Here is a 15,173-nt window from a genome sequence, read left to right as displayed (position 1 = left end):
CCCAAATGCCCTCCCCTCGCCGGCCAGCAAAAACAGAGCAGTGTGGAGTGCTCTGCTCGCCGGCGATGGGCTATATATAGGCAAATCATTTGTCCCGGTTCATGGCTGGAATCGGGACCAATGGATGTGGGCTAGGAGCGAGGCCCATTGGTCCCGGTTCGTGCCTAGAACCGGGACAAATGGGTCCAGACGAACCGGGACCAAAGCCCACGAGGCCCCGGCTGGCCACCTGGGCTCACGAACCGGGACGAATGCACCCGTTGGTCCCGGTTCGTATAAGAACCGGGACTAATGGGCTGGCCAGGCCCGAACGAAAGCCCCTTTTTCTACTAGTGCACCCATTGCCCCGCCGCCCCATGGTGTTGTTTGGTTGTTATTTTTCTGTATACTAGGGGTAACATGGTCTTTTACATGTCATTTAATAATCTTTAGGGAGGAACTAGGGACTTTTTAGTCCCTGAAAACAAACATGGAGGAACTTTTTAGGGACTATGGAATTTTGAGGTGGGACTAAAAAAAGTCCTAGGACTTATGAACCAAACAGGGCCTCAGTAGTGACACCATATATGTGACAATATTATGTACCTTTGATATTAGTTGCACCATCAATAATATTTAGTGAAATATTACACCATCATCAGTACAAGATCCAAGTTAAGAAGAACAACACATCAAACAAGAATAGCCCATGAATATCTCGCAAGAAAAAAAATAGTGGACCATGTATCCATAGATTAAGCAACATGCAACTTCTCCACGAACACATCTAATTATAATGACAATTAATCTCAAGTTCTCAACAATGGAAATGAACCAAGCAACAACTGGGGAGGGATTATTGACTAAACATGCATAACTAAGGGCATGGAGCTTATTCGAGAAATCAATGGCGGCATGCCCAAGCCGGAGCGTCCTAGCCGATGTAGTACATCGGGTCAGGCAGCTTGAAAGTGCGGGCGCCCTCAGGCGCGCCAAGGATGTCGCTCCACTGGTCGCCGATGTTACCGATGATGATGTACCCGGCATCCTGCAGCTTCTGCCTCTCGCCGGACTTGTAGGTCACCGCGGAGCCCTTGAAGCCAGGCTGCTTCAGCAGCAGGTTCATCCACCCAGAGATGCCCTGGCGGCGGAGGTTGGTGACGGTGATGGCCCTTTTGTCCTCGGTCCGGCCGGTGAGGAACACCGGCTTGACACCGACCGAGAGCAGCTTGTTGTACAGCCGCTTCGTCTCCGGCAGCGACGGCGCGCTCCCCTCCAGCACATATGCGTCGAAGCTCGTCGCGTTGAATGGTGTAGCGCTGCGCACACGTATGTGTATATGAAGATAGATTTATGTGTAGTACTATATGCATACCAGTTCAAAAATAAGTAATTATGCAAACCGAAGTATGTAACCTTGTGGTCCAAGTGGCCAAATGGCCAAAGCGGATGAACAGTACCTAGACCCAATGCTGTACGTAGTTGTGGACGAACGTGACTGATGATAAATAATGAAGTTGGCCAAGTGGAGTTCTAAATTAATTAATTAATATTACACAGCGAGATCCAACTCCGACACTGTTTTTGTGGACCAAGAATAAGAGTCAAACTTACTCACAACTTGTATATATTTAATCTCATCGTGCACCTCGCTCACCCTCCTTGTGACTCGTGAGAGCTCTGCTTATTTCTTGATTCCTTTGATAAAATAGGTTTACCATTGCAGCGATCGAGTGTAATGATCTTTTGAGTTGAGTAATGCATGTTTTACCCGCTAAAAAAGGCTTATTGCAGAGTTTCGGCTTTCAACAAAAAAGGTTAGCTTTGTCACAAATGATTGTGGTGAAGCAAAGTTACTTGAACCCCTCGATTTGTTAGATATTCACATTATTATAAGTATTATCCATCTAAACTCAATTTTGATAACATAATTATAGATAGTAATCAGTTGATAATGACGGTTGAAAAATAAACCGTTCGATAAAATAGCCAAGTGGATAACAGATGCCCATCACATCACATCTTTATCACTAACTGTAGTAGTGATGGTACCCCCTCCGTTCCAAAACGTAGTGCATATAATTTTTTAAAAAGTCAAACTTAGCAAACTTAGATTAAATTTATAAAGTAAACTATTTATCTAGAATACCTAATATATAAAATATGAAAGTACATCTTATGATGAGTATTATGATATATATGTTTGGCATTCTAGAGGCAAATGTGATGGAGTATGTTTTGCTCTTGTTTTGTTGGCCGTCTCAGTGACTGTGATTAATTGGAGGTGAGCAGTAATGATGTCCAAAATATGCATTTTTATTTCCACTTCTAGTCTCATTTGTTCCCACTTTCATTCAGTAGAGATCTTATGATACTGGTGCTTTCTAGCTAGTGAGTTGAATTTTCTTTTAGAGGTGTGGTCAGAGTTTTACTTTATCTGAATGAAAAGATCAGTGCAAGTCCATGATGAACACACGTAGCATAGAAAAGTGTCTACGTAAACGTACCCGAATCCGTGCTTGGCGTAGTAGGGGAGGTTGGAGAGGGTGGTCTCGTCGATGTCGAAGACCCAGACCTCCTTGCCGTTGCCGGAGAGCTTGAGGGAGTCGACGTAGGCGAGGGCCTGGTCGACGACGACCTTGGAGTCGCGCCGGAAGTGGCTGCCGAGCATGTAGTGGCCGACGTAGCCCTCGCAGCTGGCGGGCACCGTCTTCCAGCCCCGCACGTTGTGCGCCTCCACGCCCAGCACCCAGCTGTCGCACGCCACTCCGGCGTGCTTGCCGGAGCCCAGCAGCGGCCGCAGCGCGTGGATCAGCGGCGCCACCACGGCCTCGTCCAGCGAGGTCGGCATGCGGATGTTGGCCTCCCACGCGCCGCATGAGGCCACGAGGAGAGCCGCGGCGGCGAGGAGGAGTGTCGTCGTCCTGGCCATCTCCATTTCTAGCGTGTGTAATGGTGCTTCCCTTCCTGAGGTGCAAGGAGCTTGTTAAATAGGAAGGGAGGGGAAGGGAAGCTGCATCGATCGATTGTTAGATAGGAAGGTGTGCGCGCGCGTGACTGTGAGCTTGAGGTAAATTAACTGACAAAACAAAAGAGGGAGGGGGTTCGGGGGTTGATGTCATGCATAGGGTCGCCTTCAGAACGTGGGTTGGGGATAGGAGGAAAGAGTGGACCGATGTGATCCGATCTTGATGCGGTTAGTCCAATAATTCAGTTAATTATACTCCCTTCGTTCTATAATATAGTGCATATAGGTTTTCTAAAAATCAAACATTATAAACTCTGAATATGTCTATAGGCAAAACATGGACACTTAAAATACCAAATGCATATTGTCGAAACATCATCAGTTATATTTTCATATTTGGTATGATTTGAATTGTATATAAAAATAATTTTCTTGTCAAAATTAGTTTGGTTTGACTTTTCAGAAAATCTGCATGCACAACATTATGGAAAGGAGGGAGTAGCAGGGAATACCCCTTGGTTCTTCGTTGTATCTACACCCTCTATGGGAAAAAAGATAAAATTACAAAAAAAAGTCAAAATAGTTCAGAAGTTTTTTCAATAATAAACTTGACTTTCTTTTGCACTAGTATATAAATTTTCACGAATAAAAACCCGGCGTTCACTTCAGGTCAAAAAAAAAAAATTCTTTGATATGATAGATATTTGGTATTCTAGATGTAAGCGGTTTTTTCAATAAACTTGGTAAAAGTTCGTAAAACTTGATTTAAAAAAGAAAAGCTATATGGACTACATTATATATGGAATTGAAGGAGTGTAGTTTAGCCACGGTGATTGTAATGTTGGGTGAGTACGTAGCCCGTTTGGGATAAACGATAAGGTGGCCAAGTGAATGTCAGATACTAGTGGATATACTCCTTAATTACTATGATTAGTACTAATCTGTCTGGTTCTAGATACTCCGGCCATCAATCCATGCAGGACCAAAACAACGGCGATCCAACGTAACATGCAAACTCACCGCTGCAAGCGGTGGTCAAGTGGATCAGACAGCGGTGCCTAAACCCAATATATGCTCACGTGCATGAGCAGTACTAGTTGTCGACGACCGAGACTGGTGATAAACTTGGTCCGCCAAGTGGAGGGCATAAACTCCTCTCTATAAACTAATATAAGATGTTTTAAAACCCTAAATGAGTGATCCAAAATGTCCTATATTAGTTTACACAACGAGTAAGAGATATCGCACAGCGGGATCCCGACCACACCACTATTTTGTTGGACCAGGACGGATGCCAAACTTACTATGGTGCATAGAACTTATATTACCAATGCATGAGAAGGAATGGTGCGGATGCGCATTCCCCTCCGCGTACCACCGCCACCGCCACCACCAGCCACCGCGCCACCAGCCACCACACCGCCCACCGCCGTCGACCTCCCCGCCGCTACCTCGCGCGAAGTGCTCCCCCTCAGCCCCTCCGCCTAATGGCGCGCGAGAGGACGCTTCGAGATCTCGAGGAAGAAATAATGGCGGAGGGAATGGTGCGGATGCGCATGGCGCGGACGATGCGGATCCCCAGGAGAGGGGATTCGATCCAGAAACTCATCACGCGGATCTGCGTCGAGGCCACACCGGAGGAGATGGCCAGGATGCTGCCAGGAGATTCAGCTTCGCCAGATGAAATCATCAGATGGGCTCGTGCGGAGATGGGTTCAGCGATTCCGGCGCAGCGGGTGAAGTGGAGGGCCTTCTGGTCCCTCCAGCCACCACCCTGGTGAGCTGGGTAGTGCGCGCCGTCAATTCGCCGTGCGAGGTGAGCCGCCGAGGAGACCGCGCCACGGATTTGGGGCTGGACTCCCCCCTCTGCAGAGCTGCGTTCCAATCCCCGCCTCGCGCTCAGCGTGGTGGGGGAGAGATGGGGGAGGCAGAGCCGCCGGCGAACACCACCGGGGCGGGTGCTCGTCAGAGCCTGTCACCGTCATAGGTGAGATCCCCTGCTTCGCCGGAGATGGATTCAGGCGACAGGGCCTACCTGGCGGTGAGAGGAAAAACAGGGCAGACAAAGCGCGGCGAGGAAAATCAAAAGCAGATGAGGTGGAAAGTAGCTCAAGCAAAAGCGAAGAGGAGGGCCTGATTGAGATATTTGGTCAGCTCTGGATCGAAGTAGAAGATGCAAACCCTAGCGGCGGGCCTATAAATCACCGATCGGTGCTGGTTTGGGTGAGGAGAGACCTTATCCCCAGCCGCAACTTCACCACGGAAGATTGCTTCCCGGCCCAGAGCCAGACTGCTAGAGACCCTGTTTACAGCAAGGCGATTTCCGTCTCCATCTCGCAAAGCCGGTGGTCTGGAACACCTCCAGACCTCACCAAGCTTAGGGCCATGGCGGATCGAGGCAGAGGAAGAGGCCAGGGGAGAGGCAAAAGAGCAGGTGACAGATCGCAGATCAACAGCTTAGACACAGGTAACCAAACCCAGTGGGCTACACAATTCGACCGACAGTTTGGTCCTCCCCCTCCGCAATTCCCTTTTGGTTTTGGCTTCCAGGGAGGGCCTCCCCCTCCATGGTACCAGGGGCCATTCTACCCCCTCCAGTGAACCAATGGAACAACCCACATACATGGGGGGTGGGGCAATCTTCTGGCATGCCTCAGGGGGGAAATCCTCTCCAGCAGATGCAGCCTGGCCCTCAGGGCAACCAGTCGACCCAGAATCAAAATCAGGGCACCAGCCAGGGGGCTCAAAACTCTGGCAATGGGGGCACCCTGAACAATCTGACAGGAGCTATACCACAGCAACAGCAGCAGCAACAGTCTGTGCAAGGGCAAGTTGAAGGGAATAGAACCAACAATGTTGGAAACCAGCAAAGGAAAAGCAAGCCAGTTAAGAACAAAAGTACCTTCAAGAGCAAGGAGAATGCACCCCAAGAATATGCTGATGTGGTCTGCTATAGTTGTGGAGAACCTGGTCATCACAAGACTCAGTGCCAGCAGGCTCCTGCCTGTTTCATTTGCAAAATGGTAAACCACAAGGTTGAAGACTGCCGAGTGAGGAAAAAGCCAAGGAATGCTGCAAAATTTGTGGGCAGTGCAGCCACAGGACTGGGTTTTTTCCAAGTGGATGTAGGGGAACGCAGCAGAAAACAAAAAATTCCGACCTACGCACCAGCCCAGGACCACTATGGAGACTGCATACAAGGTTTGATCTTTTTCGTTACCGACTCGTAGCGCAGCGGGAAGTAGAGTCGATGACGATCGGCGGTGCAGATCCCCGCAGCTAGGATTTCCAACCTCCCAACCGCGAGGATGTATACCCTCATCTGCTCCTCAGACAGCCCTCCGGGAGGCGGTCGAACAGCCCCCCGGACGGTGTCGCGGACAGCCCTTCGGGAGGACCTTCGAAACTCGAACGGTCACTCGGACAGCCCTTCGCGAGGACCTTCGAAACTCGGACGGTCACACGGACAGCCCTTCGGGAGGCACTCATGAACTAAGACCGAAACTACGATCTCTCTACAGAGTTGCACACATACGGTGTCATCTATCCGGCAGGGCTTCGCCGTCCAGAACTAGTTCCCACCGGAACCCAGACAGCCTTTCGGCTCTACGAAACTATTTCGCTGGGAGGGAGAGAGAAGCCAGATCATGCATGGCACTTGTATGTGAGAAGGGATGATCCTTTAGGCAGCCCCCTCCACCCCTATTTATAGGCCAAGCCCAAGGGTGGCTTCTCCAAGAAGCCAAGGGGGGGAATACCAAAAAGGCCCTCAAGGTGGCTTCTCCAAGAAGCCAAGCAAAAAGCACTTTCACTATTCATGACGACATTTTTCAGCGTCCGTTCGAACTGAAAATATTTATGTGGGCTCAGAACATTTCCAGTACCCACTAAAATAATTTTCAACGCGTTCCGAAACAATTTCGGTTTAGTGATTTTCATCTGTGAAAAGCAAACAAGAATGCGTTTTCACTATTCATGAAGACAATTTTTCGCGTCCACTAAATCCGAAAATATTTCTGTGGGTCTTAGAATAATTCCAGTACCCACTAAATGATTTTGGATTCGTTCTGACACAATTTCAGATTAGTGAATTTCATCTGCGAAAAACAGCCAAAGCGGTACCGGCAGCTCCAAAACATTTTCGGTTTTTATTTCTGAAAATTCCAAAAAGTTTTCAGAATGATTCTGGCACCCTCCAAGAATTATCAGGCATGTGTCGAAACCATTTTGACTTAATGGCATACCCCGAAACAACTTTTTCGGTTTCACCGAAACTCATCCGGTGACCTCTCTCTGCGGTACGATTCCGCTGTCCGAAACTTTTCGGTGTCCGAAACTTTTTCGGTGATTTTCTCTGACTCCCTGTCTAGTATTCAGCAGATAGATGACCCTTAAGCGTGTGACCCTATAGGTTCGGTGAAGTATAGACATGACCTGGAACCCCCTTCCGATCAATGATCAACATCGGAGCCGTGGACACCCATGTTGACCCCTATACCCACACGAATGAATATTCGAGTGAACCTCCAGTTGAGGTGAGCTATTCCTGTTGCTTCACGATATATCACAAACACCTGAGGTGAGATTTATTGCATCCCCGTGGGCCAACACTTTGTCCACTATGCAAGTTACCTCGTTACCGGTTTTGTTCTCTTTTCTCGTTTCGTGTTCCGGCATCCCCGTGATCAAATCACAAAGTGTCTGGCCAGACGATGATGGACACCGTAACACCGAGTGGGCCCGAGTATATCTCTCCATCTTCGGAGGAGAAAATCCCAATCTCGAGCTATCAAGTTACTTAACATACTTTCCCATGAACCCGTAAGCCGCCGTAATAGCCATCCAGTTACGGATGACGTTTAACAAACCCCAAAGTTCATGAAGCAAGCATGAAGAAACTCGATACTCTCATGGTCTAAGGAATTATGCAAACATTAACTATCTCTGTGTTATAAACCATTAACTTGTGACGAATGAATCTCTTAACATAACATCAATCCGGGTCGATTCAACACAAATGTTCTCTTAACATTGTGCCCTCAAAATTGCTGGCATAGACATGCCCATGATCAGGAAAACAGAACCATCATGCAACACTTGAGCTAGTCTTAGAGGCCAGACTAGGAATACTTCTTACCGTTTATTATTCCACACGTGCAGATGAGTCTTCCTCCGAGCCTCGTGGATATTGCAGACTCGAGAATCATTGCAGTTATAGCATGGAACATAAACATAATTATGAACTCGGAGATAAATAATATCATTTATTATTGCCTCTAGGGCATATCTCCTACAGTGGAGGTGCCTGATGTGAATGGGCAACATCTAGGAGCAGGGAAAAATGTAGGGATAGTGTACATAGAGGCTGGACAGGTGACTAAGGAGGAGATGGCTCATAACTTCTCTCTGATCTACAAAACCAACTGGCCTTGGCAAATTAGGAAGTTGGATGAATGGACCTACCTAGTCAAGTTCCCACCACATATACCAATAGCCCAAGTGGCTGGCTACCCCAACTTTGGTTTACCAGAAATGGAAGGTGTTACAGTCAATGTGGAAGAGTGGAATGGTGAGATGGAACATGTGGCTGAGCTGCAAACAGTGTGGCTGCAGCTCACTGGCTCACTGGAGTGGCGCCAAAGTGGGCTGAATGGGCAGTGCTGGAGCAAATCACCTCTGTAGTTGGTACACTTGTAGATGTAGATTGGCAAGGAAACTTCAAATCCTTTTTTGAAGTGGTCAGAGTCCAAGTTAGATGCAAAGACTACACTAAAATTCCAACCAGCAGAATCTTTGGAGTAGGTACAAAGTTATACAAAATAGGCATTACTGTGGAGCCACCAAATGAGGAAAATCTAAGTGATGACTTACTAGATGACAGATCTGAGAGAGAAACAGACACAGGGGCCAATAGGGACACGACTGCCCCTGCTGGACACAATGAAGGGGGCACAAACAACCTGAACTCTACCTCTAGGTCAAACAGTAATGGAAAAACTAGTGGGAGTCACCAACATTCAAAACAAACTACCATGTCCTTCCTGCAAAATTTGCATGACACAGAGTTAGATGCTCATAGCTGCCAGCTGCTTCAAGAAATGGAGATAGAGGATGATGATGATGATGAGATCTTCAACAATCTAGCTGATACCTGTGAAGAGCCTCTTGCTGAAGAAGAAGTAGGTGTGATCTTCAGCCCCAATGCTGTCATCAAGGAGCAGGGGGGAAAACTTACCTAAATAAGTGAAGATTTGGGGACCAGTGCAGGCTCAGAGGAAAAGCATCAGGGTTGAGGTAGGTGAGAAGACTATGCTGGAAATTGCAGTTAACAAAAAGAAGATGCTCAACCTGGAGATGGAGAAGAATAGCTACAAAGGTACCCTCCTAAAGAATTCCTTTGAGTACTTTTCTGATCCTGATTTCATTAATACTGCTAGCAAAATAGGTATTGAAATAGATAGACCTAATGTAGACAAAAATAGGCTAAAGAAGAGCATTGACAAAACCAAAGAGCCTGTGGGGCCCTCTGGTGTAGTGGACATCCTTAGGGATGATACCTTTTTTAGCATAGATGATCATGATAGCTCTCCTCATACACCTGAAGGGTGTAATGTTGAGGCACATAATGGGATAGATTATAGCAATCTATGGACCAAAGTGTCAAAATATGGGCGGGGCAAGCACCCCAAGAAAACATTGTTTAGATGAATTGCCTTTTTTGGAACATCAGGGGGATTGCTGCCCCTGGCAGGAAATCCTGTATAGAAGATGTTCTCAACAAAGTCAAACCTTGCATCATAGCCTTCTAGGAAACTAAGAGAAAAATGCTCTCTTCATCTTTTTTGAAAAGCATTTGTAACAATAGAAACATTGGATGGCACGACCTGCCTGCAGAAGGCACTGCTGGTGGCATCCTGGTAGGAGTGGATGAAGACATCTTTGAGATTGATAGTTGGCTCTCTCTCAAATACTCTGTCTCTTGCACTCTTACAATCAAAGCCAGTAAGATTAAATGTAGAGTTATTGGAGTTTATGGATCACCTTATGAGGAAGGTAAAGATGATTTTATATCAGAACTACATAGCTTGTTCATAGATGATCATCTGCCTACCCTGATTGGTGGTGATTTTAATCTAGTCAGGTATCAAAAAGACAAGAGTAATGGCAATATCAATCACCACTGGAGTGATAAATTTAAGGCTTGGGTAGAGATCTGGAGTCTTTTAGAAATTAAAATGTCAGGCAGAAAATTCACATGGGCCAATAACCAAAAAAATTTGGTTATGTCTACCATTGATAGAATCTTCTGTACTACAGATTTTGATGCTTTGTTCCCTTTAGGCAGCTCCCAAGCTCTTCCCAGAATTGGGAGTGACCACACACCATTACTATGGGACTCTGGGCTGAGTAGCCCCCCTAAACCCACCAGTTTCAAAATTGAAAAATGGTGGCTGCTGAAGGCAGAATTTAGAGATTTAGTCATCAAGAACTGGACAGCTCCTGTCAAGAACAAAAAAGCTATAGATATTTGGCAGGAAAAAGGCAGGAGGTTTAGGAGGTTTGCTAGAGGATGGAGCATAAATATAGAAGCTGATATTAGAAAACATAAAGCCCACCTCACACAGGAATTTGATTCCTTAGATATTAAGGCTGAAACAGAGCAGTTATCTGACTCTGAGATCAATAGGATGAAAGTGGTAATGCAAGAACTTCACCATATTTGGCTTAAAGATGAAGTGAAAGCCAAACAAAGATCTAGAGATAAAGATATCCTAGAGGGAGATAGGAATACTAAATACTTCCAGGCTGTAGCCAATCAAAGGAGGAGGAAAACACAGATTCATGCCCTAGATGGTCCTAATGGCACTGTCACAGAGACCAAAGACATGTTACACATTGCCTCCTCCTTTTACAAAGATCTCTTTAAAAAAGAGAGTAGAAATGGGTTTAGGTTGAGGGATGACTTCTTCTCTGAAGGAGAAAAAGTTAAAATAGAAGACAATAGTTCTCTTCAAACTCCTTTTACTGAAGAAGAGGTGAAAGAAGCCATTTTTGGGTCTTACTCAGATGGGGCCCCAGGCCCTGATGGGCTCTCTTTTCTCTTCTTACAACAGTTTTGGGAGGTGCTAAAACAAGATATTATGGCCCTCTTCAAAGATTTTTATGAGGGAGACCTGGACATCTACAGGCTTAACTTTGCTATGATTACTCTTGTTCCTAAAGAACAAGAAGCTTCTAATATGAAGAAGTTCAGGCCTATTAGTCTGCTTAATTGCATTTTCAAAGTCTTCACCAAAGTCTTGACTAATAGATTAGCTAAGTTGATGAATTTCCTCACCTCCAGTAACCAATCTGCCTTCATTAAGGGCAGATACATACTAGAAAGTGTGGTGACAGCACATGAAGTGCTGCACTCCACCGTGCATTCTGGTAATGCTGGACTAGTGATCAAACTAGACTATGAGAAAGCCTTTGACAAGGTGAATCTTGATTTTCTCTATGAAATTCTAGAAAAAAGAGGTTTTGGCACAAAATGGATAAACTGGGTCAAGCAGATCACCCAAATGGGATCCATTGGAGTGAAAATCAATGGGGTAGAAGGAGATTTCTTCACTACTGGCAAAGGACTGAGACAAGGAGACCCCTTCTCCCCACTACTATTTAACCTTGTAATAGATGTTTTGACCAGGATGCTGGCCAAAGCAACATCTCATAACTTAGTAAAAGGGTTGTGCTCTGATCTCATCCCTGGAGGTGTTATCTGCCTTCAATATGCAGATGACACCATCCTCTTTGTAGACAATTCTGAAGATAAGGTTACTAACCTCAAACATGTTCTAACCTGTTTTGAGAATGTATCTGGTATGAGGATCAACTACTCAAAAAGTGAGATTATCCCTCTTGGGCTCACTGGCAGAGAGGTAGATTCTTTCAAGAATATATTAGAATGTGTTGTAGGTACCTTCCCTATTAAATATCTGGGCATCCCTCTTCACTATGACAAGCTTAGGAGGGAGGACATCCAGCCCCTTATTGACAAGATCCTCAAAAGGATGGCTGGATGGAGAGGAAAGCTACTCTCTTATGCTGCTAGGGTGGTTTTGATTAAAGCTTGTCTTGCTAGCATCCCAGTCTACCTGCTCTCCTTCTTCAAATTCCCCAAATGGGCTCTGGACCTGATCAACGGCCAGCTTGCTCACTGTCTTTGGAGTGACTTCGAGGGGGATAGGAAACTTCATCTTGCAAACTGGCATTTGGTTTGCATGAGAAAAGAATATGGGGGGATGGGTATCCCTAACATCAAGGATGTTAACCTGTGCCTGTTAGGTAATTGGGTTAAGAGATATATCCAAGATGAGGGCAAGATCTGGAAACAGATAGTAGACTCTAAATATATTAAGAAAAGTCCAAACATTTTTGCCTCCAACCCCCAGAACACCTCCAAATTCTGGCAAGGGGTAATGTGGGCTGCAAAAGCCCTGAAGTTTGGATATAGATGGAAAATTGGTAATGGTAAGAAAATTAGATTTTGGGAAGACATCTGGTTTGGCACCTCCCCACTGTCAGTTCAGTTCTGGCCCCTATACACTATCTGCCACCAGCAGGGGGTGACTGTTGCAGATATTTGGGATGGGGTTGATGTCAGATTGACATTTAGAAGGGTTTTCTCAGATGCCATGATGGAGAATTGGTACTGCCTAGAGCAGATCATCAAGAGCTCTGTGCTGACTGATGATGAAGATTCCCTAATTTGGCAATATGAGAGCAAAGGGGTCTACTCTACTAGTTCTCTTTACAATATTATTAATTTTAGAGGAGTGCAACCTATATATATACCTTCTGTGTGGTCTATAGTGGTTCCTCCTAGAGTACAAGTGTTTTTGTGGCTCTTGTCTCATAACAAGTTAATGACTAAAGATAATCTGTTAAAAAGAGGTATTACTAAACCACCTGAATGTATGTTTTGCAAAGAACAGGAATCCATAGACCACCTGTTCTTTGGTTGTGTGGTTGCTAAACAGATTTGGATTGAAATATCTAAAAACCTTTCTCATGATGTAGGCAATGACTACATATCTATTGCTAGATTTTGGCCAGCCCATAAGAATAAGCTGGTCTTGAACTCTGTTTGTGCCTGTGTTATGTGGTGCATCTGGAAGTTTAGAAATTCCATGGTTTTCAACAATGTGACGTGGACTGACCTTAAACAGATTTGGTGGCAGATCCATCTGACTCTCAAGAAGTGGATGATCTTGTTCAAAGAAAATCCCTTAGAAGAGTTGAAGCTGGTTTCACAGAAAGTGGCAATGACCCTCACCTCCCCTTTCCTGCTGACTATGGGGTGATCGATGGCAATGATACCGCAGGTATCTTGAGCCTAGACTCACTCTCTAAAATGTCGCTGGGAAATGAGGGGTGGTTTGCAGGTTTACTGGCTCCCGTTCGCTACACACCTCCGAACAGCCCCGAGAGGAACTGCAAACACTCATCGCCGCTAAGCCCTGCCACTCCGCTGGAACTGCCGCTGACCCCTGTACAAACCTTCAAGAGAATCAAATGGGGATGTGCATACCAGGCGAGTCAGAAGAAGGCTGGAGCTGTACCGGTGGGCGAATGAAGAAATGACACTCTCGGCTGGAAATTTTCTGTTTTGGGTGTGAGCACCTTAGTTTCTGATCTAGACTTTGAGGCTTGTAACAAGTTACACCCTCGAACCTTGTGAGCGATTGGCTCCCCTTACTTTTGCTTTGCATTGCAGTTTAGGGAGTGTAGTATGGTGTAAGTCCCATAGAACCTTTGTCAGAAGGTTGTTCTCTCTGTGAACCTGGTTTCACGTTTTCAATGAAAATAGTGGAGCCGGGGGGGTGTTTTCTGCCCTCCTGTCAGTCTAAAAAAATGCCAAACTTACTATAGGAGTACACTATGGCCAATACTATTTGATTCACATGATTCAAAAACACAGAAATAGAAAATAAATAGGATTGCATTTGTTATGACTGTATGAATCCTATATGATTTTGATTGGTTTGATTGTTTCACAATAAAAACAAATGATTCTTTTCAGGATGTTTGATTAGATGCTAAAATTTCTCTGAAATGTAGTACAAGGGAATCATTAGGAAAAATTCCTATAGAATTTAATCATACAAACCGAACAACCAATGTAGGGAAAAAACTGAAGGACCACAATCCTTCAAATTTCTATGAAAATTCTTTGAATCAACGAGGCCTATAATTTTGGTACCCCACTATTTTGGAGTACTTCTAATATTTAACTTCATCGTGCACCTCACTCACCCTCCTTGATTTTTTTTATAACTCACCTACTCTCTTAGTCTCTTGTGTGCAGGAGCTCAGCTTTGTGGATTCCCTTGATAAATAATATATCTACCATTGCAGCTTTATTGCAGAGTTCGGGCTTCAATAAAAGGTTGACTTTGTCATCATTGTGGCGAAGCAAAGTTATTCGAACCACTCGATTAGTTAGATGACATATGAGGCAAATGATAAGTTGTTCATCTTTCTTTTCTCGCACATGCTTGTATAGTTTTATGTTTCTTTTGTAGTCATCAAGTGTAGATTCACTTTAAATTTCATAGGACGGGGTATGATTTACTTTAGATCGCGATGCATTAGTTCGTTTGTCGCATTACAAATACAAGATTCTGAAAAAGGATGAAGTTCTACACAACTAGTTTATCTAAGGAATAGTGTTGTAGCATGTAACCATACACAAGATGTTCTGACTTCTGACATCCTCATACATACTTACTATTGTTATGGAGATTCTTTTTTAGAAACACCACTTTATTCATACTCATAACAATTATATATACACTTATTTGGACCTAAGATCCAAGAAAATACAAAGTAGCTCATGTGACTAAGAATTACAATGAAATCTCTTGGAAACACCTTCTTTGCGGTATCAATCTTAGCTCGAAGAAATACTTCAAAGACTTCAGTAAAGATGCTGCAATTAGACTGGACCAACGATGTTGTCACTCTTTCACCCGCACAAACATTGCCAATAATGGTTTTTGAAAGCGTCTTGAGTCGCCCATCTAGAAAGATGGGTAGCCTTGATCGATAAACGTACTTGGGCCGGGGCTGATCCCCTAGAAGTGCAGGTCGTCAAATCACTATATCTTTATCATGGTGTCGATGAAAGATTTTACCTCCACAAAGAATCAAACCAACAAAAAAGCTTGACACATCAACATAA

General features: G+C 44.9%; 1 protein-coding gene across 1 annotated transcript; it reads right to left on the bottom strand.

The window, feature by feature from the left end:
- Positions 1 to 671: 671 nt before the first annotated feature.
- LOC123099098 (stem 28 kDa glycoprotein) lies at positions 672 to 3,034 on the bottom strand. The gene is made up of 2 exons (XM_044521236.1): positions 2,487 to 3,034; positions 672 to 1,298 (listed from the first exon to the last, which is right to left on the bottom strand). The coding sequence occupies exons 1-2, from the start codon at positions 2,915 to 2,917 to the stop codon at positions 914 to 916; spliced, it is 816 nt and encodes a 271-aa protein (XP_044377171.1). The 5' UTR covers positions 2,918 to 3,034; the 3' UTR covers positions 672 to 913.
- Positions 3,035 to 15,173: the final 12,139 nt, after the last annotated feature.

Source organism: Triticum aestivum, chromosome 4D (assembly GCF_018294505.1).
Source record: "Triticum aestivum cultivar Chinese Spring chromosome 4D, IWGSC CS RefSeq v2.1, whole genome shotgun sequence".
NCBI lineage: Eukaryota > Viridiplantae > Streptophyta > Magnoliopsida > Poales > Poaceae > Triticum > Triticum aestivum.
Note: the sequence above shows the minus strand (reverse complement) of the source record. Positions and strands in the feature narration are given on the sequence as shown.